The sequence below is a fragment of the Bombina bombina genome, unplaced genomic scaffold (assembly GCF_027579735.1).
Source record: "Bombina bombina isolate aBomBom1 unplaced genomic scaffold, aBomBom1.pri scaffold_958, whole genome shotgun sequence".
In the NCBI taxonomy this organism is placed as follows: Eukaryota; Metazoa; Chordata; class Amphibia; order Anura; family Bombinatoridae; genus Bombina; species Bombina bombina.
This window is the reverse complement of record NW_026511474.1, coordinates 28,088-53,378: the sequence shown is the minus strand read 5'-3', so window position 1 is coordinate 53,378 and position 25,291 is coordinate 28,088. Positions and strand designations below refer to the sequence as shown.

The following is a 25,291-nucleotide window of genomic DNA, read 5'->3' as shown; positions in this document are numbered from 1 at the left end:
GATATGGCAGTTAGGGGAGGAGCTATATAGCAGCTCTGCTGTGGGTGATCCTCTTGGAACTTCCTGTTGGGAAGGAGAATATCCCATAAGTAATGGATGATCCGTGGACTGGATACACTACAAGAGAAATAAATTTATCAGGTAAGCATAAATTATGTTTTTTAAATGGTACCGGAGTGTACTATTTTCTCTCAGGCAGCATTAGAAGAAGAATCTGCCTGCGTTTTCTATGATCTTAGCAGAAGTAACTAAGATCCACTGCCGTTCTCACATATTCTGAGGAGTGAGGTAACTTCAGAGGGGGAATGGCGTGCAGGTTATCCTGCAATAAGGTATGTGCAGTTAAAATATTTCTAGGGATGGAATTTGCTAGAAAATGCTGCTGATACCGGATTAATGTAAGTTAAGCCTAAATACAGTGATTTAATAGCGACTGGTATCGGGCATATTACCAGAGATACATACTCTTATAAAAGTGCAATATAAAACGTTTGCTGGCATGTTTAATCGTTTTTATATATGCTTGGTGATAAAACTTATTGGGGCCTAGTTTTTTTCCACATGGCTGGCTTAATTTTTGCCTAGAAACAGTTTCCTGGGGCTTTCCACTGTTGTAATATGAGTGGGAGGGGCCTATTTTAGCGCTTTTCTGCACAGCTAAAATTACAGACAGAGACACTCAGCTTCCCTCTGCATGATACAGGACATCTCTGAAGGGCTCTGAAGGGCTCAAAAGGCTTCAAAAGTCGTGTTTGAGGAGGGTAACAACCACAGTAGACCTGTGGCAGTTGTTGTGACTAGTTTTAAAAACGTTTTTTCATTGATATTCCGTTTTTGTTATTAAGGGGTTAATCATGCATTTTCAAGTGGGTGCAATGCTCTGCTAACTTGTTATATACACTGTAAAAATTTCGTTAGTGTAACTGCCTTTTTTCACTGTTATTTCAAATTTTGACAAAATTTGTTTTTCTTAAAGGCGCAGTAACGTTTTTTTATATTGCTTGTTAACTTGGTTTAAAGTGTTTTCCAAGCTTGCTAGTCTCATTGCTAGTCTGTACAAACATGTCTGACACAGAGGAAACTACTTGTTCATTATGTTTAAAAGCCATGGTGGAGCCCCATAGGAGAATGTGTACTAAATGTATTGATTTCACCTTAAACAGTAAAGATCAGTCTTTATCTATAAAAGAATTGTCACCAGAGGGTTCTGTCGAGGGGGAAGTTATGCCGACTAACTCTCCCCACGTGTCGGACCCTTTGCCTCCCGCTCAAGGGACGCACGCTAATATGGCGCCAAGTACATCAGGGACGCCCATAGCGATTACTTTGCAGGACGTGGCGGAGATCATGGATAATACCCTGTCAGCGGTATTAGCCAGATTGCCTGAATTAAGAGGCAAGCGCGATAGCTCTGGGGTTAGACGAGATACAGAGCGCATCGATGCTGTAAGAGCCATGTGTGATACTGCGTCACAATATGCAGAACCTGAGGACGGAGAGCTTCAGTCTGTGGGTGACATCTCTGACTCGGGGAAACCTGATTCAGATATCTCTAATTTTAAATTTAAGCTTGAGAACCTCCGTGTATTGCTTGGGGAGGTGTTAGCTGCTCTGAATGACTGTGACACAATTGCAGTGCCAGAGACATTGTGTAGACTGGATAAATACTATGCAGTGCCGGTGTGTACTGATGTTTTTCCAATACCTAAAAGGTTTACAGAAATTATTAGTAAGGAGTGGGATAGACCCGGTGTGCCGTTTTCCCCCCCTCCTATATTTAGAAAAATATTTCCCATAGACGCCACTACACGGGACTTATGGCAGACGGACCCTAAGGTGGAGGGAGCAGTTTCTATTTTAGCAAAGCGTACCACTATCCCGGTTGAGGACAGTTGTGCTTTTTCAGATCCAATGGATAAAAAATTAGAGGGTTACCTTAAGAAAATGTTTATTCAACAAGGTTTCATTTTACAGCCCCTTGCATGCATTGCGCCTGTCACTGCTGAGGCGGCATTCTGGTTTGAGGCCCTGGAAGAGGCCATCCATACAGCTCCATTGACTGAAATCATTGACAAGCTTAGAACACTTAAGCTAGCTAACTCATTTGTTTCTGATGCCATTGTTCATTTGACTAAACTAACAGCTAAGTTAGTTTAGTCAAATTACTCAACATTCCTTTCAAGGGGCAGACCTTATTCGGGCCTGGTTTGAAAGAAATTATTGCTGACATTACTGGAGGTAAGGGTCATACCCTTCCTCAGGACAGGGCCAAATCAAGGGCCAAACAGTCTAATTTTCGTGCCTTTCGAAATTTCAAGGCAGGTGCAGCATCAACTTCCTCTGCTTCAAAACAAGAGGGAACTTTTGCTCAATCCAAGCAGGCCTGGAAATCTAACCAGTCCTGGAACAAGGGCAAGCAGGCCAGAAAGCCTGCTGCTGCCTCCAAGACAGCATGAAGGAACGGCCCCATATCCGGCAACGGATCTAGTAGGGGGCAGACTTTCTCTCTTCGCCCAGGCGTGGGCAAGAGATGTTCAGGATCCCTGGGCGTTGGAGATCATATCTCAGGGATATCTTCTGGACTTCAAAGCTTCTCCTCCACAAGGGAGATTTCACCTTTCAAAATTATCTGCAAACCAGATAAAGAAAGAGGCATTCCTACGCTGCGTGCAAGACCTCCTAGTAATGGGAGTGATCCATCCAGTTCCGCGGACGGAACAAGGACAGGGTTTTTATTCAAATCTGTTTGTGGTTTCCAAAAAAGAGGGAACCTTCAGACCAATTTTGGATCTTAAACAAATTCCTCAGAGTTCCATCATTCAAGATGGAAACTATTCGAACCATCTTACCCATGATCCAAGAGGGTCAGTACATGACCACAGTGGACTTAAAGGATGCCTACCTTCACATTCCGATTCACAAGAATCATCATCGGTTCCTGAGGTTTGCCTTTCTAGACAGGCATTACCAATTTGTAGCTCTTCCCTTCGGGTTGGCTACAGCCCCAAGGATTTTTACAAAGGTTCTGGGCTCACTTCTGGCGGTTCTAAGACCGCAAGGCATAGCGGTGGCTCCTTATCTAGACGACATCCTGATACAGGCGTCAAGCTTTCAAATTGCCAAGTCTCATACAGAGATAGTTCTGGCATTTCTGAGGTCACATGGGTGGAAAGTGAACGAAGAAAAGAGTTCTCTATCTCCTCTCACAAGGGTTTCCTTCCTAGGGACTCTTATAGATTCTGTAGAAATGAAAATTTACCTGACGGAGTCCAGGTTATCAAAACTTCTAAATGCTTGCCGTGTTCTTCACTCCACTCCGCGGCCTGCGGTGGCTCAGTGCATGGAGGTAATTGGCTTAATGGTAGCGGCGATGGACATAGTGCCATTTGCGCGCCTGCATCTCAGACCGCTGCAATTATGCATGCTCAGTCAGTGGAATGGGGATTACACAGATTTGTCCCCTCTACTAAATCTGGATCAGGAAACCAGAGATTCTCTTCTCTGGTGGTTATCTCGGGTCCATCTGTCCAAAGGTATGACCTTTCGCAGGCCAGATTGGACAATTGTAACGACAGATGCCAGCCTTCTAGGTTGGGGTGCAGTCTGGAATTCCATGAAGGCTCAGGGATCATGGACTCAGGAGGAGAAACTCCTCCCAATAAATATTCTGGAGTTAAGAGCAATATTCAATGCTCTTCTAGCTTGGCCTCAGTTAGCAACCCTGAGGTTCATCAGATTTCAGTCAGACAACATCACGACTGTGGCTTACATCAACCATCAAGGGGGAACCAGGAGTTCCCTAGCGATGATAGAAGTCTCCAAGATAATTTGCTGGGCAGAGACTCACTCTTGCCATCTATCAGCTATCCATATCCCAGGTGTAGAGAACTGGGAGTTCGGATTTTCTAAGTTGCACAGTTGATTCAACGTTGGGGCAAACCAGAACTGGATCTCATGGCGTCTCGCCAGAACGCCAAGCTTCCTTGTTACGGATCCAGGTCCAGGGACCCAGAAGCGGCACTGATAGATGCTCTAGCAGCTCCTTGGTTCTTCAACCTGGCTTATGTGTTTCCACCATTTCCTCTGCTCCCTTGACTGATTGCCAAAATCAGACAGGAGAGAGCATCAGTGATTCTGATAGCGCCTGCGTGGCCACGCAGGACCTGGTATGCAGACCTAGTGGACATGTCATCCTTTCTACCATGGACTCTGCCTCTGAGACAAGACCTTCTAATACAAGGTCCTTTCAATCATCCGAATCTAATTTCTCTGAGACTGACTGCATGGAGATTGAACGCTTGATCCTATGAAAGCATGGCTTCTCCGAGTCAGTCATTGATGCCTTAATACAGGCACGAAAGCCTGTCACCAGGAAAATCTACCACAAGATATGGCGTAAATATCTTCATTGGTGTGAATCCAAGAATTACTCATGGAGTAGGATTAGGATTTCTAGGATATTGTCCTTCCTCCAAGAGGGTTTGGACAAAGGATTATCAGCTAGTTCTTTAAAGGGACAGATTTCTGCTCTGTCTATTCTTTTACACAAGCGTCTGGCAGAAGTTCCAGACGTTCAGGCATTTTGTCAGGCTTTAGTTAGAATTAATCCTGTGTTTAAACCTGTTGCTCCTCCATGGAGCTTAAACTTGGTCCTTAAAGTTCTTTAAGGGGTTCCGTTTGAACCCCTTCATTCTATTGATATCAAACTTCTATCATGGAAAGTTCTGTTTCTGATGGCTGTTTCCTCGGCTCGAGGAGTCTCTGAGTTATCTGCCTTACATTGTGATTCTCCTTATCTGATCTTTCATTCAGATAAAGTAGTTCTGCGTACAAAGCCTGGGTTTTTACCCAAGGTGGTTTCTAACAAGAATATCAATCAAGAGATTGTTGTTCCATCATTATGTCCTAATCCTTCTTCAAAGAAGGAACGTCTTTTGCATAATCTAGACGTAGTTCTTGCCTTGAAGTTTTACTTACAAGCTACTAAAGATTTTCGTCAAACATCTAACCTGTTTGTTGTTTATTCTGGACAGAGGAGAGGTCAAAAGGCCTCGGCAACCTCTTTCTTTTTGGCTTCGGAGTATAATCCGTTTAGCCTATGAGACTGCTGGACAGCAGCCCCCTGAAAGGATTACAGCTCATTCTACTAGAGCTGTGTCTTCCACCTGGGCCTTTAAAAATGAGGCTTCTGTTGAACAGATTTGCAAGGCTGCGACTTGTTCTTCGCTTCATACCTTTTCCAAATTTTCCAAATTTGATACTTTTGCTTCTTCAGAGCAGAGAACAGAGAGGCGCCTTATGGGACAGTATCGTGGTAGCACAGTAGGTACAGGATACAGCAGACAGCACACACAGAGGTCAGGGTACTCACAAAAAAGATGGCATAAACGTATGCCAGACTAGACAGGACGGAACCTTAGTCGTCCCTCAGACGGTCCAATGGGAGAAGAGCTCCGGCACTCAAAGGTCCAATCCGCAGCAGCGGGAAGTCACAGCGTCAGAGGCCCACAGCGTCTGTGATAGGACTACTGGCTAAGAGCCCTTAGTGTGAACGGCAGGATACCGGACCAACCAAATGACGATAGGCAGAGAGCGGGGGTATCGTAAAAGCAGTTTATTTAAAATTCATTAAAAACTGTTTAAAATACTGGTATATAATAAGTAGTAGAAACAGCAACGCGTTTCTCGACCTTCCGGTCGTTTCATCAGGCTGATATTGAATTTGAAAACCCCGCTCTATTTAACATGATAATCGTCCAATCATAGACCGGTCTGTTGTCCACACCCATCATGGGGCCAATCATGAATTGTGATTGGTGTCTATAATGAAAGTTGCACCTGCTCTGTAGTAAGAGATGAGGAGTGTGGAAAAACAATGCCGACTGTGATATGTATACATGCTAATCTTAAATTACATACAAGACAACCAAAAATAAGCACAATATCAAAGTCCCATACAGTTCATATATAGTTCATATAACAACATCAAGTAGTGCCTAAATTAATATTTATTACTGACATCATATTTAAAGTTTTGACTAGAGCCATATGATTCAGACGCAAACAGGGCTGTGTCTGTACTTCTCATGTACGCAGAACGGAAGACTACAGTAACAAGAGAGTAAACCATTCTACTGACTAAATTTAGGATATAATATAATCCATAAGACGTGCAGAGACAGTGCTGCTAAACAAGCTGTAAGCTAATAATAATCACAATAATTTCTCAGCCGTGCGGCGTAAGTAAAAATAGATTAATATCCATGAACATGTTGATGGTGGGATTGCCTGCACATATTTTGAAGGGACCATGTGTTCTGACAGATAGATATCAGTGTGTATTCCTATGTGGATCATCTTATGTCTAAATCAGGAATCAGATGACTAACAGAAATTTCATTCATAATAGTTAAAGAATTGTTATCTAGTTGGTCAGAGACTATAAACGTATACTCCAAAGGGACAAAAAATAAATAATGAATAAATAGTAACCTACAGCAAGCTCAGGCAGAGGGACTAGAGGATCAGACCTCTAAGAGAAGGCCGCCAGATCAACACATAAATTGAGACCGTCTGGATGCATGCTTTTCAGCAGATGGATCCAATAGGTCTCCCTCTGTCTGAGCCTGAAAAACCGATTGTATAGATGGGATTTGGGAATGAATTCTATGGGATTCACGGAATAATAGTTCAGATCTCCCCTATGTACATCATTACAATGTCTAGATACACTATGGAGTCTGTAATTCTTCTTCATATTCCGATAGTGTTCAGACCATCTGGTATTAAGGTGTCTACAGGTACGCCCTACGTATTGAGCCCCACAGACACAAGTGAGTAGGTAAACTACATAGGTGGAAGCACAAGATGCATGACCAATGATGGTATAAGATTTGTGATTGATACTAGACCTAAAGGTTTTCTGCTGATCACCAATGAAAGTGCACATCTTGCAACGGACTCGTCTACATTTGAATGACCCATGCTGCAAATTATTGCTGTTAGCACCAGAATATGACTGTCTATGTTTGACAATCTTGCTCGGAGCCAACATTGTTTTAAGAGTCGGCGCCCTTCTATAAACTATTCTAGGTTTGTCATCCAAAGTTCTTTTCAGAATAGGGTCTTTAAGTAAAATTTGGCAATGTCGTGTGACAATCTCTCTAATTAAATTATGATTATAGTTAAATTGAGTGATGAACAGCGGATCTTTAAGAAAGGTGCTGTTATTCGTAGGTTCCAATCGTGCATTAGGACCAGTGAAGTATTTGTCCCTATTATCATTTCTTCTGTTATGTGTGATCAGTCCACGGGTCATCATTACTTCTGGGATATAACTCCTCCCCAACAGGAAATGCAAGAGGATTCACCCAGCAGAGCTGCACATAGCTCCTCCCCTCTACGTCAGTCCCAGTCATTCTCTTGCACCCAACGACTAGATAGGATGTGTGAGAGGACTATGGTGATTATACTTAGTTTTTATGACTTCAATCAAAAGTTTGTTATTTTAAAATAGCACCGGAGCGTGTTATTACTTCTCTGGCAGAGTTTGAGGAAGAATCTGTCAGAGTTTTTTACTATGATTTTAACCGGAGTAGTTAAGATCATATTGCTGTTCTCGGCCATCTGAGGGAGGTAAAGGCTTCAGATCAGGGGACAGCGGGCAGATGAATCTGCATTGAGGTATGTAGCAGTTTTTATTTTCTGAATGGAATTGATGAGAAAATCCTGCCATACCGTTAAAATGACATGTATGTATACACTTCAGTATTCTGGGGATGGTATTTCACCGGAACTACTCTGTTAAAGGTCACTAATCCTTTTTAATAACTATTTATCATGTTAAACGTTTTTGCTGGAATGTAGAATCGTTTACATTGCTGAGGTACTGTGTGAATAAATATTTGGGCATTATTTTCCACTTGGCAGTTTTTTTGCTTTAATTGTGACAGTTTCGTTTCTCTTCACTGCTGTGTGGGAGAGGGAGGGGCCGTTTTTGGCGCTCTTTGCTACGCATCAAAAAATACCAGTCAGTTACTTTTATATTTCCTGCATGATCCGGTTCATCTCTGATAGATCTCAGGGGTCTTCAAACTTCTTTGAAGGGAGGTAAATTCTCTCAGCAGAGCTGTGAGAATTCTTATAGTGACTGTGAATAAAAACGTTGCTTTGTATTTTTTATGTCAAATTTTAATTATTGTTATTTTACTAATGGGAACAAACCTTTGCTAAAAGTTTTGTTGTTTTAAAGTTTGATGCTATAACTGTTTTTCAGTTCATTATTTCAACTGTCATTTAATCGTTAGTACCTCTTTGAGGCACAATACGTTTTTTTGCTAAAAAAGATTATAACCAAGTTGTAAGTTTTTTGCTAGTGTGTTAAACATGTCTGACTCAGAGGAAGATATCTGTGTCATTTGTTCCAATGCCAAGGTGGAGCCCAATAGAAATTTATGTACTAACTGTATTGATGCTACTTTAAATAAAAGTCAATCTGTACAATGTGAACAAATTTCACCAAACAGCGAGGGGAGAGTTATGCCGACTAACTCGCCTCACGCGGCAGTACCTGCATCTCCCGCCCGGGAGGTGCGTGATATTTTGGCGCCTAGTACAGCTGGGCGGCCATTACAGATAACATTACAAGATATGGCTACTGTTATGACTGAAGTTTTGTCTAAATTACCAGAACTAAGAGGCAAGCGTGATCACTCTGGGGTGAGAACAGAGTGCGCTGACAATGCTAGGGCCATGTCTGATACTGCGTCACAGCTCGCAGAGCATGAGGACGGAGAGCTTCATTCTGTGGGTGACGGTTCTGATCCAAACAGATTGGACTCAGATATTTCAAATTTTAAATTTAAATTGGAGAACCTCCGTGTATTACTAGGGGAGGTCTTAGCAGCTCTCAACGATTGTAACACCGTTGCAATACCAGAGAAACTGTGTAGGTTGGATAAATACTTTGCGGTACCGGCGAGTACTGACGTTTTTCCTATACCTAAGAGACTAACTGAAATTGTTACTAAGGAGTGGGATAGACCCGGTGTGCCGTTCTCACCCCCTCCAATATTTAGAAAGATGTTTCCAATAGACGCCACCACTCGGGACTTATGGCAAACGGTCCCCAAGGTGGAGGGAGCAGTTTCTACTTTAGCTAAGCGTACCACTATCCCGGTGGAGGATAGCTGTGCTTTCTCAGATCCAATGGATAAAAAATTAGAGGGTTACCTTAAGAAAATGTTTGTTCAACAAGGTTTTATATTACAACCCCTTGCATGTATCGCGCCGATTACGGCTGCGGCAGCATTTTGGATTGAGTCGCTTGAAGAGAACCTTAGTTCATCTACGCTAGACGACATTACGGACAGGCTTAGAGTCCTTAAACTAGCTAATTCCTTCATTTCGGAGGCCGTAGTACATTTAACCAAACTTACGGCTAAGAACTCAGGATTCGCCATACAGGCACGTAGGGCGCTGTGGCTAAAATCCTGGTCAGCTGATGTTACTTCTAAGTCCAAATTACTTAATATACCTTTCAAGGGGCAGTCTTTATTTGGGCCCGGTTTGAAAGAGATTATCGCTGACATTACAGGAGGTAAGGGCCACGCCCTACCTCAAGACAAAGCCAAAGCTAAGGCTAGACAGTCTAATTTTCGTCCCTTTCGGAACTTCAAAACAGGAGCAGCATCAACCTCCACTGCACCAAAACAGGAAGGAGCTGTTGCTCGTTACAGGCAAGGCTGGAAGCCTAACCAGTCCTGGAACAAGAGCAAGCAGGCCAGGAAACCTGCTGCTGCCCCAAAGACAGCATGAACCGAGAGCCCCCGATCCGGGACCGGATCTAGTGGGGGGCAGACTCTCTCTCTTCGCCCAGGCCTGGGCAAGAGATGTTCAGGATCCCTGGGCACTAGAGACACAGATAGTTATGTACCTATCTGTGCTGGGCTGCCTGGAAGGGTCTCTCTATTAACTCCTGGGCCTGCCTCAGCAAAGCCGATGCTCACAGAGGCTCTGAAGGCAGTGATGAGTGAGGAGGAAAGTCCCATAAAATCATATCTCAGGGATACCTTCTAGACTTCAAATTATCTCCCCCAAGAGGGAGATTTCATCTGTCAAGGTTGTCAACAAACCAGATAAAGAAAGAGGCGTTTCTACGCTGCGTACAAGATCTGTTAATAATGGGAGTGATCCATCCGGTTCCGCGGTCGGAACAAGGACAAGGGTTCTACTCAAACCTGTTTGTGGTTCCCAAAAAAGAGGGAACTTTCAGGCCAATCTTAGATTTAAAGATTCTAAACAAATTCCTAAGAGTTCCATCGTTCAAAATGGAAACTATTCGGACAATCTTACCCATGATCCAAGAGGGTCAGTACATGACCACAGTGGATTTAAAGGATGCTTACCTTCACATACCGATCCACAAAGATCATCACCGGTATCTAAGGTTTGCCTTCTTAGACAGGCACTACCAGTTTGTAGCTCTTCCATTCGGATTGGCTACGGCTCCAAGAATCTTCACAAAGGTTCTGGGTGCCCTTCTGGCGGTACTAAGACCGCGAGGGATTTCGGTAGCTCCATACCTAGACGACATTCTAATACAAGCTTCAAGCTTTCAAACTGCCAAGTCTCATACAGAGTTAGTTCTGGCATTTCTAAGGTCGCATGGATGGAAAGTGAACGAAAAGAAGAGTTCTCTTTTTCCTCTCACAAGAGTTCCATTTTTGGGGACTCTTATAGATTCTGTAGAAATGAAGATTTACCTGACAGAGGACAGGTTAACAAAGCTTCAAAATGCATGCCGTGTCCTTCATTCCATTCAACACCCGTCAGTAGCTCAATGCATGGAGGTGATCGGCTTAATGGTAGCGGCAATGGACATAGTACCTTTTGCACGCCTACACCTCAGACCTCTGCAATTATGCATGCTAAGTCAGTGGAATGGGGATTACTCAGATTTGTCCCCTACTCTGAATCTGAATCAAGAGACCAGAAATTCTCTTCTATGGTGGCTTCATCGGCCACACCTGTCCAGGGGGATGCCATTCAGCAGGCCAGACTGGACAATTGTAACAACAGACGCCAGCCTACTAGGTTGGGGCGCTGTCTGGAATTCTCTGAAGGCTCAGGGACTATGGAATCAGGAGGAGAGTCTCCTTCCAATAAACATTCTGGAATTGAGGGCAGTTCTCAATGCCCTTCTATCTTGGCCCCAATTAACAACTCGGGGGTTCATCAGATTTCAGTCGGACAACATCACGACTGTAGCTTACATCAACCATCAGGGAGGGACAAGAAGCTCCCTAGCAATGGTGGAAGTATCAAAGATAATTCGCTGGGCAGAGTCTCACTCTTGCCACCTGTCAGCAATCCATATCCCGGGAGTGGAGAACTGGGAGGCGGATTTCTTGAGTCGCCAGACTTTTCATCCGGGGGAGTGGGAACTTCATCCGGAGGTCTTTGCCCAAATACTTCGACGTTGGGGCAAACCAGAGATAGATCTCATGGCGTCTCGCCAGAACGCCAAACTTCCTCGCTACGGGTCCAGATCCAGGGATCCGGGAGCGGTTCTGATAGATGCTTTGACAGCACCTTGGAACTTCGGGATGGCTTATGTGTTTCCACCCTTTCCGCTGCTTCCTCGATTGATTGCCAAAATCAAGCAGGAGAGAGCATCAGTGATTCTAATAGCGCCTGCATGGCCACGCAGGACTTGGTATGCAGATCTAGTGGACATGTCATCCTGTCCTCCTTGGTCTCTACCTCTAAGACAGGACCTTCTGATACAGGGTCCATTCAAACATCAAAATCTAACTTCTCTGAAGCTGACTGCTTGGAAATTGAACGTTTGATTTTATCAAAACGTGGTTTTTCTGAGTCGGTTATTGATACCCTGATACAGGCTAGGAAGCCTGTTACCAGAAAGATTTACCATAAAATATGGCGTAAATACCTATACTGGTGCGAATCCAAACATTACTCCTGGAGTAAGGTTAGGATCTCTAGGATATTGTCTTTTCTACAAGAAGGGTTAGAAAAGGGTTTATCAGCTAGTTCATTAAAGGGACAGATTTCAGCTCTGTCCATCTTGTTACACAGGCGTCTGTCAGAAAATCCAGACGTCCAGGCTTTTTGTCAGGCTTTAGCTAGGATCAAGCCTGTGTTTAAAGCTGTTGCTCCGCCATGGAGTTTAAACTTAGTTCTTAACGTTTTACAGGGTGTTCCATTTGAACCCCTTCATTCCATTGATATAAAATTGTTATCTTGGAAAGTTCTGTTTTTAATGGCTATTTCCTCGGCTCGAAGAGTCTCTGAGTTATCAGCCTTACATTGTGATTCTCCTTATCTGATTTTTCACTCAGACAAGGTAGTTCTGCGTACTAAACCTGGGTTCTTACCTAAGGTGGTCACTAACAGGAATATCAATCAAGAGATTGTTGTTCCATCCTTGTGTCCAAATCCTTCTTCAAAGAAGGAACGTCTTCTACACAATCTGGATGTAGTTCGTGCCCTCAAGTTCTACTTGCAGGCAACTAAAGATTTTCGCCAAACTTCTTCACTGTTTGTCGTTTATTCTGGACAGAGGAGAGGTCAAAAAGCTTCTGCTACCTCTCTCTCTTTTTGGCTTCGTAGCATAATACGTTTAGCCTATGAGACTGCTGGTCAGCAGCCTCCTGTAAGAATTACAGCTCACTCCACTAGAGCTGTGGCTTCCACTTGGGCCTTTAAGAATGAGGCCTCTGTTGAACAGATTTGCAAGGCTGCAACTTGGTCTTCGCTTCATACTTTTTCCAAATTTTACAAATTTGACACTTTTGCTTCTTCGGAGGCTATTTTTGGGAGAAAGGTTCTTCAGGCAGTGGTTCCTTCTATATAATGAGCCTGCCTATCCCTCCCGTCATCCGTGTACTTTTGCTTTGGTATTGGTATCCCAGAAGTAATGATGACCCGTGGACTGATCACACATAACAGAAGAAAACATAATTTATGCTTACCTGATAAATTCCTTTCTTCTGTTGTGTGATCAGTCCACGGCCCGCCCTGTTTTAAGGCAGGTAAATATCTTTTAAATTATACTCCAGTCACCACTTCACCCTTGGTTACTCCTTTCTCGTTGATTCTTGGTCGAATGACTGGGACTGACGTAGAGGGGAGGAGCTATGTGCAGCTCTGCTGGGTGAATCCTCTTGCATTTCCTGTTGGGGAGGAGTTATATCCCAGAAGTAATGATGACCCGTGGACTGATCACACAACAGAAGAAAGGAATTTATCAGGTAAGCATAAATTATGTTTTTTGGCTCTCAAAAAGCCATTTTCTATAATAGAGTCAGGGTAATGTTTCTCCCTAAAGCGTTCCTTTAGAATAAGACTCTGGGATTCGTAGTCGGCCATAGAACTACATTTTCGGCGTACCCTTTTAAACTGGCCATAAGGAACGTTCAGTTTCCAAGGGTGATAATGACAACTCCTAAAATCAAGATAGCTGTTACAATCAACTGCTTTAAAGAAGGTGGTGCTAGTCACTTTACCCTCAGTAAAGCAGAGATTTAGGTCTAGGTACACTATTGATTGTCTCTCAATGGAGCTAGTGAACACCAAACCTCTATTATTAGTGTTTAAATGTTCAACAAAAGATTCAGCGGTGGAGGGTTCACCCCTCCAGATGAAGATGAGGTCATCTATATATCTGCCATAGTATACCAGGTTCGCCCCGTATGCTGAATCATAGATGTAACATTGTTCAAAGGAACCCATGAACAGGTTCGCATAACTAGGGGCGAACCTGGTACCCATGGCAGTGCCGTTTGAATGTAAAATTCATCTTGAAAGACAAAATAATTATGTCTCAAGATGAAAGCAATGAGATCTAAAAGAAACTCTCTTTGGGTCTGTGGTAGATAGAAATCTTGTTCTAGATATTCAGAAATTGCCTGTAGGCCCAAGTCATGAGGAATGTTGGAATATAGGTCCTGAACATCGCAGGTGACCCAAATCATATCGGATGTGATGCGATATGATTCCAGTTTTTTAAGGCTGTTTTTGGGAGAAAGGTTCTGCAGGCAGTGGTTCCTGCAGTTTAAGTTCCTGCCTTGTCCCTCCCATCATCCGTGTACTTTAGCTTTGGTATTGGTATCCCACAAGTAATGGATGATCCGTGGACTGGATACACTTAACAAGAGAAAACATAATTTATGCTTACCTGATAAATTTATTTCTCTTGTAGTGTATCCAATCCACGGCCCGCCCTGTCTTTTTCAGGCAGGTCTAAATTTTAATTAAACTACAGTCACCACTGCACCCTATGGTTTCCCCTTTCTCGGCTTGTTTCGGTCGAATGACTGGATATGGCAGTGAGGGGAGGAGCTATATAGCAGCTCTGCTGTGGGTGACCCTCTTGCAACTTCCTCTTGGGAAGGAGAATATCCCACAAGTAATGGATGATCCGTGGACTGGATACACTACAAGAGAAATAAATTTATCAGGTAAGCATAAATTATGTTTTCGCTCAACGCGTTTCAACGGTCCCAGCCGTCTTTCTCAAGAGCAATAAAAGTGCTTTACAAACCAAAGCATACCTTTCCTCTGCACAGGCGGCCTTTAAATACATATCAGTAACGCTACCTGCTTCTCCATTGGAGGAGAGCAGGTTTACACCCGATTCAAAATTTCAATTATAAGTTTAAAATAAACATCTAAAAGAACATAAAAAACAATATTAATTATATTAGAAACTATAGGTTTGTTTTACAATATAAAATTTCTGTAGATATCATCATTTTTGCCGGTTTTGTAGTTCCCTTTCAGGTAGTTCTCTGTTTTAAGTTCTCTTTCAGGTCCAGTATGTCAGTGAAGATCACATGTTATAGGTTATCCAATGAGATTCAGTTTCTGGTATAGTGATGTTTTGTAGTTCCCTTTCACGTAGTTCTCTATTTTAAGTTCCCATTCAGGTCTGATATATCAGTGAGGATCACATGTTATCGAATGTCCAATGAAAAACAGTTTCTGATATAGTGATGTTGATTGCCTTTTTTTTTTCTAAATAAAGAGACATAAGTGTTATTCACAGATGCAAAGTTTCTTATATGAATTCTACTTATCCAAATATTTAGAGAAGGTAGAATAAATTGCCACTTAGAAGTTTGTTACAAGTTAGAGTAGATACTTTGTATAATTAAACATCCATATTCTAAAAAGACTTCTATACTTATTGAATGTTAAATATTGACACAGCGATTTGTGTGTTGCGTATAATTTCTTGAAATTAAATGTGAGAGTTATATTATTTTGTACAATATGTGTATATATATATATATATATACATTAAGTGTGATGATATAACATGAACTGTCTATATAAATTCATATTTATTTTGCCCCCCTTTCATGTACTAATGTTTTTCAATATTCACTTTACAAAAATGTTACTGGTTTATTTGGGCCCCATTTTTTCTTAGGAACACATTATAAATTGACATCTGTTTTGCCCCCCTTTCATATGTTGAAGGTTTTTAAGACAAAAACAGCAAAAAAAAATTTAAATTTTTTTTTTTGTGTCCTTGTACTCGTGAACGGAGTGAATTAAATTCCGTTCACGAATATAAGTATTCACCTCAACAAGAGCAAAAAAATGTTACTGATTTATTTAGGCCCCATATTTTCACATTTTGAATTTATAATTTATTTTGCCCCCCTTTCATATGTTGAGGGGGTTTTTTTAGACAAAGGCAGCAATTTTTGTATCCTTATTAAGACCCCATTGGGCATATGTTCTAAGTGTATGTATCCATTTTAATTCTCTTTGATCTAGTTGTTTCGCCAGATTACCACCCCTCCAATGAAGTTAAACCTTCTCAATTCCTATCCATAGAAAGGATTCTTTTGTGAAATGTTCACAATTGTTGCAGTGTAGCAGCACTCCGTGGTCATCATGATTCTTTTCTATTTTATTTTGATGTTCCATGATTCTTGTTTTTAGAAATCTGGACGTTTGTCCTAAATACTGGATTTTGCAGCTACATTGCAACAAGTATATCACATTTTTACTTTTGCAAGTAATAAATTCTTTTATTTCAAAAAAACAGAGTTGATCTTATTTTATTTCCAACTTCTTTTCTTTCTTGTTCTAAAGCTCTTTGGTCATATCCCTTTTGTATGAATCTTTCTTTAAGTATTCTTGATTGTTGTTCGTAATCATCTATATTGCTGCAGTTCCTGCGTATTCGTAGGAATTGGCTTTTTGGTACTGACTTTAGCCCGTTAGGATGGTGGCAGCTATCATGTCTAATGTAAGTGTTAGTGTCACACTTCTTAAAGTATGTTTTGCTGTGGATTTTTTCATCTATAGTGTAAAGAGTTAAATCTTTTTTGTCATATTCTACTGATAATGTGACTTGCTGATTGTTGTTGTTAAGTATTTGTACTAATTCAATGAGTTTGGACTCACCCCCCTTCCATATGCACAGAATGTCATCTATAAATCTATGCCAGGACACCAGGTCTGCACCAAATTCTTTATTATGCCATATATGAATAGTCTCAAAATAGTCCATGTAAATATTGGCATAACTTGGTGCAAACCTGGTGCCCATGGCAGTCCCACAAATCTGTAAATAGTAGTACCCATTGAACCAAAAAAAGTTGTGATATAGAATAAATTCTATGGCTCTAAGTATGAAATCTAGTAATTTTGGTGATAAATCTTTATCTTCTGATAGTTTCAATTTAACTGCCTCAATCCCTTTTTTGTGATCAATTATGGTATACAAAGAAGTCACGTCCATGGTGACCCAAAAGTAATTTTCTTGCCAGGGTATATTTTGTATGATTTGTAAAACATGTTTGGTGTCTTTTAAATTAGATTTTGCCTTCTGTGCATTGGAGAAAAAAAATCTATGAATGCTGACAAGTTTGAACTTAAAGAATCTATCCTGAAATAAGTTGTCTATGGATTTAGGGAGATAGATGCCTAGATACTTAAGTGCTCCTGAACACCATTTTAGGGGACAGCTGTTTTTAATTAGGCTTATGGAACGCCCAGGGAGTCAGAGGGCTAGGATTTCAGATTTATTCTGATTAACCAGAAAATCTGTGAGTTTGTTGAAGGTAGAGAGCTCTGTCAATAGCAGGGGAATTGATGTTTCTGGTTTAGTCAGGGTGAATAGGATGTCGTCCGCAAATAGTGACATCTTGTACACCTCCCTACCCACTGCAATACCCCGAATTTCCGGTATATTTCTAATCTTTGAGGCGAAGGTTTCAATAAAGAGAGCAAATAACAGGGGTGAGAGGGGGCAGCCTTGGTGTGTGCCATTTTTAATATCAATTGGGGAGGACAGGGAGCCGTTAACTAGAATACAGGCACTAGGTGAGGTGTATAAAGCAAATATCCATTTTAAGGTGATGGAGCCTATACCGAAAGCCTCCAGGGATTCTCTTAAAGGGACAGTTTACTCAAAAATTTTCTCCCCTTTAATTTGTTCCCAATGATCCACTTTACCTGCTGTAGTGTATTAAATTGTTTACAAGTAGCTCCTTTACCCTTATATTGGCATTTGAAATAGTTGATTTAGCATGTGGTATCCCCACCTATTCTGAAAGTTTGTGGCCGCAGGTCCAAGCTATAGATAAACTGTGTAAACACAGCCAGCAGAAGAAATTACACTAGCAGTGGGATATAGCAGAGATAAGGTAATACAATGTTGATTTGACATTGTTCTCTCCAAGTACTGGTGATTGTTTTATAGACAGATATAAGATAAAGAAGCAGGTATATTTACACAATGTGATAAAGTAATGAGATCTGATTATACCTATAAGCTCAACCCATTTTATTAGGTTGTGGCTTCAAAACACAAAATCAGAGCTTTAATATACACACAAAAGACTTAAAAAGCACATTTTCATACATTTTTTACTCTGCAGTTGTTAAAAAAGCAATTGTAAACACATTAAGGGAAAACTATTTTTCAGTATACTGTCCCTTTAAGTAGGACCAGTTTACCCGGTCAAAAAGCTTTTTCAGCGTCTGTTGAGATAAATGTAGTAGGGATATTTTCATTTGTAACATGCCATATTAAATGTATATTACGAACAGTATTGTCTCTCGATTCACGCCCTGGAACAAAACCAACTTAGTCGTTATGTATAAGGGTGAGAAGGAGCCGGTTTAGGCGGTTCGTTATTATTTTTGTGTAAATCTTTAAGTCTGTATTGATACGTGAGATCGGGCGGTAATTGGTAATTAGGTCTGGGGATTTGTTAGGTTTTGGGATTACAGTGATATGTGCTTTAAGTGATGACGGCGAAAAGGCTCTGATTTCGTCTATACTTTGATAATATCTAAGTAAGTATGGGGATAATATTTCCTTAAATTGTGTGTAGTAAGAGTTCCTGAAACCATCTGGACCAGGAGCCTTACCAGAGGGGAGGGAGGAAACCGCATCAAGTAGTTCCTCTTCAGAGTATGGCGCATCTAATTAATCCCTTTGTTCGATGGTCAACTTAGGGAGGTTTATGTCATTAAGGTAGGTTGCTATGTCTGCCGGGTGAGGGTCAACTGATCCTTGTCTTATATTGTAAAGGTTATCATAAAAGTCCCTAAAAGCTTGTGTGATTTCCGTGGAGGTGGACTTCCTAGCCCCGTCTGAGTCGCGAATTCCCATTATGTATTGCTTGTTTGTTCTTTTCCTGAGCTGACGGGCCAACATCCTACCTTGCTTGTTTGCTCCTTCATAATAAACTTTTTTTAAGATATGTTTGTTCTTAGCCTCAGTACCCAAGAACAAGCGGAGTTGGTTTCTTTTATGAGTAATACTATCTGTCAGGGATGTGTTTGTGGGGTGTGTTTTATGTAGGTCCTGAAGTTTGGCAATGTCTTCTAGGAGAGAGTTCAGGTATGTATGCTGTTGTTTCCTTCTAGCAGCCTTAAGCGCAATTAGTTCCCCTCGTAAAACGCATTTATGAGCGTTCCATATATGGTGTATATCTACCTCGGGGTATCATTCCTTTGGAAGTAGTCAATCAGTGTCTTTTGTACCTGTATAAATGTCTGGGGGTCTCTGAGGAGGGATTCATCAAATCTCCATGTAGAAATGGTGGTGTCAATGGGGCGCCAGTAGAACTGGCAACTAATTATGGCGTGGTCTAACCACGTTATGGGCTTTATATTAGTATAAGCAATGGAAGATAAGCTGGATACGCCCGCAAAAAAGTAATCTATTCTTGTATATAATTGGTGAGGGTTTGAGTAAAATGTGAAGTCTCTGTCATCTGGATGCTGAAGGCGCCACGTATCGTGTATTGCTAGGTGTGAAAGAGATTGTTTAATTTGTCTTAATGTCTTGTTTGGTGTTGAGGACGTGCCAGTCGAGCAGTCGAGTGCTGGGTCAAATGCCAGATTGAAATCGCCTCCTAAGATTAGACCGCCTCTAGCTACTTCCAGAATTTTTTTGCTAAGCTGGTGAAAGAAAGGAGCAGGGTTTACATTAGGGGCGTACAAGTTCACTTGTGTTATAGGCTTATGATAGAGAAATCCCACCAGAATTAAGTATCTTCCTTCTTTATCTTTATGGGAAAAGGACACCATAAAAGGTAGACTTCTATTCACCAGAATCCCTACCCCATTGTGTTTAGTGGTGTGAGAAGAGAAAAAAGCTCTTTCCAAATTTTTGAAAGCTAGATTTTGGTTCCGATCCCCTTTTAAAGTGGGTCTCCTGGATAAAGAGAATGTCACCCTTGTGTCTCCTGTAATCTCTTAGGGCCAGTGACCTTTTTCGCGGACTGTTGAGGCCTTTGGCATTGTGGGAGATAAACTTAATATTAGTGAGTAAGTTATTCATTGGCCTGAAGATAAGAGAGATCAACTATTGCAAAAAGCTTAGTATCGCTTTTCTCCCAAAATGGGGGTGGAACACCCGAGACTGGACAGAGGGGTAAATTAAAAAAACAAAAACCAGAATCTAAAAGTTGAATAGATGCAAAATTACATAAAAAAAACACATTAGTAACATTAACTATTGTAATAAGTGTACGAGTCATTCTACAATACACCTTACTAGGGGGAAAGAGTATCGCCTATCATACTCTCAGGTTAGAATGTAGTCGAGTGATATCAGGATTGGGTCGTTAAGTGAGTGATGTTTTACTCAATAATCAGGCGTGTAAAATATTCTAGGTAGAGGATAAACCTGGAGGGGGTACCCTTCACCCTGGAAATCCCGGGAGAAACATTGACAGTCAAGTATATTATTGAGATGACCTATTTCTAGAGGATCCCTAAGCTGAACAGTCGGGGGTAGGTATATCTTGTTTATGTACAAGGCAGGTACTATGTAGGATAAGTGGGTTATTTAACCATTTGGTAGTCTATTAGGAGAACCCCTGACTGAGCTTCGTAACTACTGGAATCCAGGGCAGGTGAAAAGGTTATAGTTAAGACCTGTACCCTTGCACAGAGTGGAGTACAATAAATTTAAGTGCATAACCTCATGTTTAAAGAACAATTCTGTATTCAATATAAATTGAGAGGTTATACGATTATGTCCACATTCACCACCGAGGGGACCAGACCCAGCCAAAAACCAGTATACGTTGTAGATAAGGCAGTGAAAATTGGTATGGCTGCCTAAGGAATAGGCAGTCAGTTACCCCCGGTGGCCACGCGGGCTCAAAACATAGAAATATATTATATCAACAGGTTATACAAGGGCACATGGTAGAACTTAAACATTATAAACAATAAACAAAATTACAGCTTAACAGTTTAGGAAAGGTGCGTTAAAGTTCTCAATATTTCGACTTATGTCCTGATAGATGATGTGATTAATACAGTTTATAAGCATGACAGATTAAAGAAACCATGTCAAAGATTGAGATAGTTTCATTTTTTATTAATAATTATAACATGGAAGACAGGGTCACAGTGTGACGCCTTTTTATCTTTACAGAATGAAGGGTTAATATTCCTGGAAAGGGGATTATTGAACATGGGTGGTTTATACATGATATTGTTTATTGTGTCATTGCTACGTTATGTGCGAGATGAGGCTCTGGCAATGTATGGAACTTTTAGGTTACTTGCGGGAATATTGCGCAGCCCTTTTTGGCGCGTTTTTCCTTAGTGCAAGGGCGGTCCTGCTAGGCACTCCATGTGACTGGGTGTACCTATCTCTCTTCATCTGTTGATCTGTGGCGCAGGAGACGTAATGGTTTCTATAGTCCGGGTCCTAGGAGGTGGTGAGTGCCCCGGCCATTGGAGGTATAAAGGTGCCTTTTATAAATTAAGCTAGTTCAAACATAAGCGCAAGCTATGGAGGACTCTGACGCGTTAGAGGGTTCTCCCTCTTTAACAAAGTCTCATTCCTGTGTTTATTGTGAGGAGGTCCTAGTAGATCAGCCTGCTCAACTATGTTCCACATGCCTTGATAAAGTTACGACATCTAAATGTAAACGGATGTCTAGTACTACTGAGCCGTCCACCTCTGAGGGTTCTTTGTCCTGTGAGGGGCGTTCCCTGCATTCATCTCCGATTGAACATGCAGCGTCCTGGGGTCCAACCGTTTCTCCTTCGGTAGAGATTCGTTGGCCGTCAGACTTTGCGGACCAACTGGAATCGTCGGTTTCAAAAGTTATCCATGCCTTACCACATTCTGCTAAGCGCAAGCGTAGGGTGTATCATGGCGGCCCGACCCAGGGTTTGTCTAAAGTTTCTGAGTGTTCCATCATTAAAAATGGAAACAATCAGATCTATCCTGCCTCTAGTGCAAGAGGGACAGTTCATGACGACTATAGACTTGAAGGACGCTTACCTTCATGTGCCAATTCACAGGGACCACTTCAGGTTCCTAAGATTTGCATTTCTGGACCAACACTTCCAGTTTGTGGCCCTTCCTTTTGGTCTGGCAACGGCCCTGAGAGTCTTCACAAAGGTTCTGGGGGCGCTGCTTGCAGTGGCCAGATCCAGGGGTATTGCGGTGGCGCCTTATCTGGACGACATCCTAGTTCATGCGCCGTCACTCAGCCTCGCAGAGGATCATTTGAGGGCTCTTCTTCTTTTGCTCCAATCTCACGGTTGGAAGATCAACTCAGGAAAGAGTTCCCTGGTTCCCAGCAACAGGGTGGAGTTCCTGGGCACCATAATAGACTCTATGTCCATGAAAATATTTCTCACAGATCAGCGACGCAGGAAGCTTGCGTCCACCTGTCTTACCCTTCAGTCCTCCAGAAGCCCCTCGGTGGCTCAATGTATTGAGGTGATAGGTCTCATGGTTTCAAGCATAGATGTCATCCCATTCGCCAGGTTCCATCTCAGACCTCTTCAATTGTGCATGTTGAGACAGTGGAACAGCGATCATTCAGATCTATTACAGCTGATATCCATGGATGCTCGGACTTGGAACTTCCTCTCTTGGTGGTTCAGTCCGGAGCAACTGTCCATGGGGACATCCTTCTTGAGACTGTCCTGGGAAATTGTGACCACGGACACCATTCTGGCAGGATGGGGAGCTGTTTGGGGTGCTAGGATGGCACAAGGAAAATGGACCCGGGAGGAGTCTCTTCTTCTGATAAATATACTGGAAATCCAAACAATTTCCAATGCTCTGAAGGCATGGCCTTCTCTGGGGTCGGTCAGCTTCATCAGATTCCAGACCGACAAAATTACCTCGGTGTCTTACATCAACCATCAGGGGGTACGAGGAGCTTCCTCACAATGAGTGAGGTGTCTCGGATCTTGGAGGCTAAATTTGTGAGGCGGCTACCTGGTCCTCCTTGCACACTTTTACAAAGTTTTACAAATTTGAAGTTTTTACTTCTACGGAAGCTTTTTTTGGGAGAAAGGTTTTGCAGGCGGTGGTGCCCTCAGATTAAGGATCTGCCTTTTTACCCTCCCGGTTTCATTCAGTGTCTTCTAGAGCTTGGGTATTTGTTCCCAACAGTAATGAATGAAGCCGTGGACTCTCCTCCCCTTTAGATGGGAAAACATAAATTATGCTTACCTGATAATTTCATTTCCATTGAGGGGAGGAGAGTCCACGGCTCCCGCTTGTATCTCCAATGGGCGGACTTAAATTTATTCATCTTCTGGCACCATTTATACCCTAATATTTCTCCTACTGTAACTTGTTCCCTCGGCAGAATGACTGGGGGATGAGCGAAGTGGGGGAGGTATTTAAGCCTTTGGCTGGGGTGTCTTTGCCTCCTCCTGGTGGCCAGGTTCAGTATTCCCAACAGTAATGAATGCAGCTGTGGACTCTCCTCCCCTCGATGGAAATAAAATTCTCAGGTAAGCATAATTTATATTTGTATTTGTTTTTCTGGAACTTAAATCTAAATGTATTTTTTCATCTTCCCTAGAGAGTCTGGAGAGTATTGTGTAAAATCTGCTAACATACTACACAGTGATTGCTTATTCAGGCCTCATTTATATATCTACCTAACTGTTCTCAGCAGAAGAGATGAAGTTAACTTACTTTTTAAGGGATGTGTTCCTGGACTGCAAACAATGTAAATTATGATAACAAGATGACAATTATATGAAACCATTTCATTTGTATTAAGATCTCTTGCAACCCATTCCTGTCGTGGCCCTCAGTTCCATACTAATGAGGTGGCCTCTAGAAGTGACATCTCTCCTTCCCGTCTCTCTGTGCCAGTTACCTGTAGGACAGGGCCAACAGGGCAGTCACATCCTCAAGTGACCGTGTAATGTGTATCAGGGCCACGTTCCTCACTTCCTGTGTCTCACTGACGTGCATGTGCGCTCTCTCTGTCATTACTGTCTCACTCTAGTCTGTGTGCTCTCTCTCTCTGTCATTACTGTCTCACTCTAGTCTGTGTGCTCTCTCTGTCATTACTGTCTCACTGACGTGCGTGTGCGCTCTCTCTGTCATTACTGTCTCACTCTAGTCTGTGTGCTCTCTCTGTCATTACTGTCTCACTCTAGTCTGTGTGCTCTCTCTCTCTGTCATTACTGTCTCACTCTAGTCTGTGTGCTCTCTCTCTATGTCATTACTGTCTCACTCTAGTCTGTGTGCTCTCTCTGTCATTACTGTCTCACTCTAGTCTGTGTGCTCTCTCTCTCATTACTGTCTCACTCTAGTCTGTGTGCTCTCTCTCTGTCATTACTGTCTCACTCTAGTCTGTGTGCTCTCTCTGGCCTAGATTTGGAGTTCGGCGGTAGATGGGCTGTTAACGCTCCGCGGGCTTTTTTCTGGCCGCACCATAAATTTAACTCTGGTATCGAGAGTTCAAACAAATGCTGCGTTAGGCTCCAAAAAAGGAGTGTAGAGCATTTTTACCGCAAATGCAACTCTCGATACCAGAGTTGCTTACGGACGCGGCCAGCCTCAAAAACGTGCTCGTGCACGATATCCCCATAGGAAACAATGGGGCTGTTTGAGCTGAAAAAAAACCTAACACCTGCAAAAAAGCAGCGTTCAGCTCCTAACGCAGCCCCATTGTTTCCTATGGGGAAACACTTCCTACGTCTGCACCTAACACTCTAACATGTACCCCGAGTCTAAACACCCCTAACCTTACACTTATTAACCCCTAATCTGCCGACCCCGCTATTGCTGACCCCTGCATATTATTTTTAACCCCTAATCTGCCGCTCCGTAAACCGCCGCAACCTACGTTATCCCTATGTACCCCTAATCTGCTGCCCTAACATCGCCGACCCCTATATTATATTTATTAACCCCTAATCTGCCCCCCACAACGTCGCCGACACCTGCCTACACTTATTAATCCTAATCTGCCGAGCGGACCTGAGCGCTACTATAATAAAGTTAGTAACCCCTAATCCCCCTCACTAACCCTATCATAAATAGTATTAACCCCTAATCTGCCCTCCCTAACATCGCCGACACCTAACTTCAATTATTAACCCCTAATCTGACGACCGGAGCTCACCGCTACTATAATAAATGGATTAACCCCTAAAGCTAAGTCTAACACTAACACCCCCCTAAGTTAAATATAATTTAAATCTAATGAAATAAATTAACTCTTATTAAATAAATTATTCCTATTTAAAGCTAAATACTTACCTGTAAAATACATCCTAATATAGCTACAATATAAATTATAATTATATTATAGCTATTTTAGGATTTATATTTATTTTACAGGCAACTTGGTAATTATTTTAACCAGGTACAATAGCTATTTAATAGTTACCTAGTTAAAATAATAACAAATTTACCTGTAAAATAAATCCTAACCTAAGATATAATTAAACCTAACACTACCCTATCAATAAATTAAATAAACTACCTACAATTACCTAC

General features: G+C 42.0%; 1 protein-coding gene across 1 annotated transcript in view; it reads left to right on the top strand.

Moving 5' to 3' along the window:
* LOC128643767 (solute carrier family 52, riboflavin transporter, member 2) overlaps positions 1-23,702 on the top strand; it is a gene marked incomplete at its 3' end in the record, with an annotated part of 85,358 nt that extends 61,656 nt beyond the window's left edge. The window contains exons 3-4 of the mRNA XM_053696584.1: positions 23,355-23,504; positions 23,559-23,702. Of these exons, the coding sequence (XP_053552559.1) occupies positions 23,355-23,504; positions 23,559-23,702 (294 nt within the window). The remainder of the gene's footprint in view (positions 1-23,354; positions 23,505-23,558) is intronic.
* Between the last annotated feature and the right edge of the window lie 1,589 nt (positions 23,703-25,291).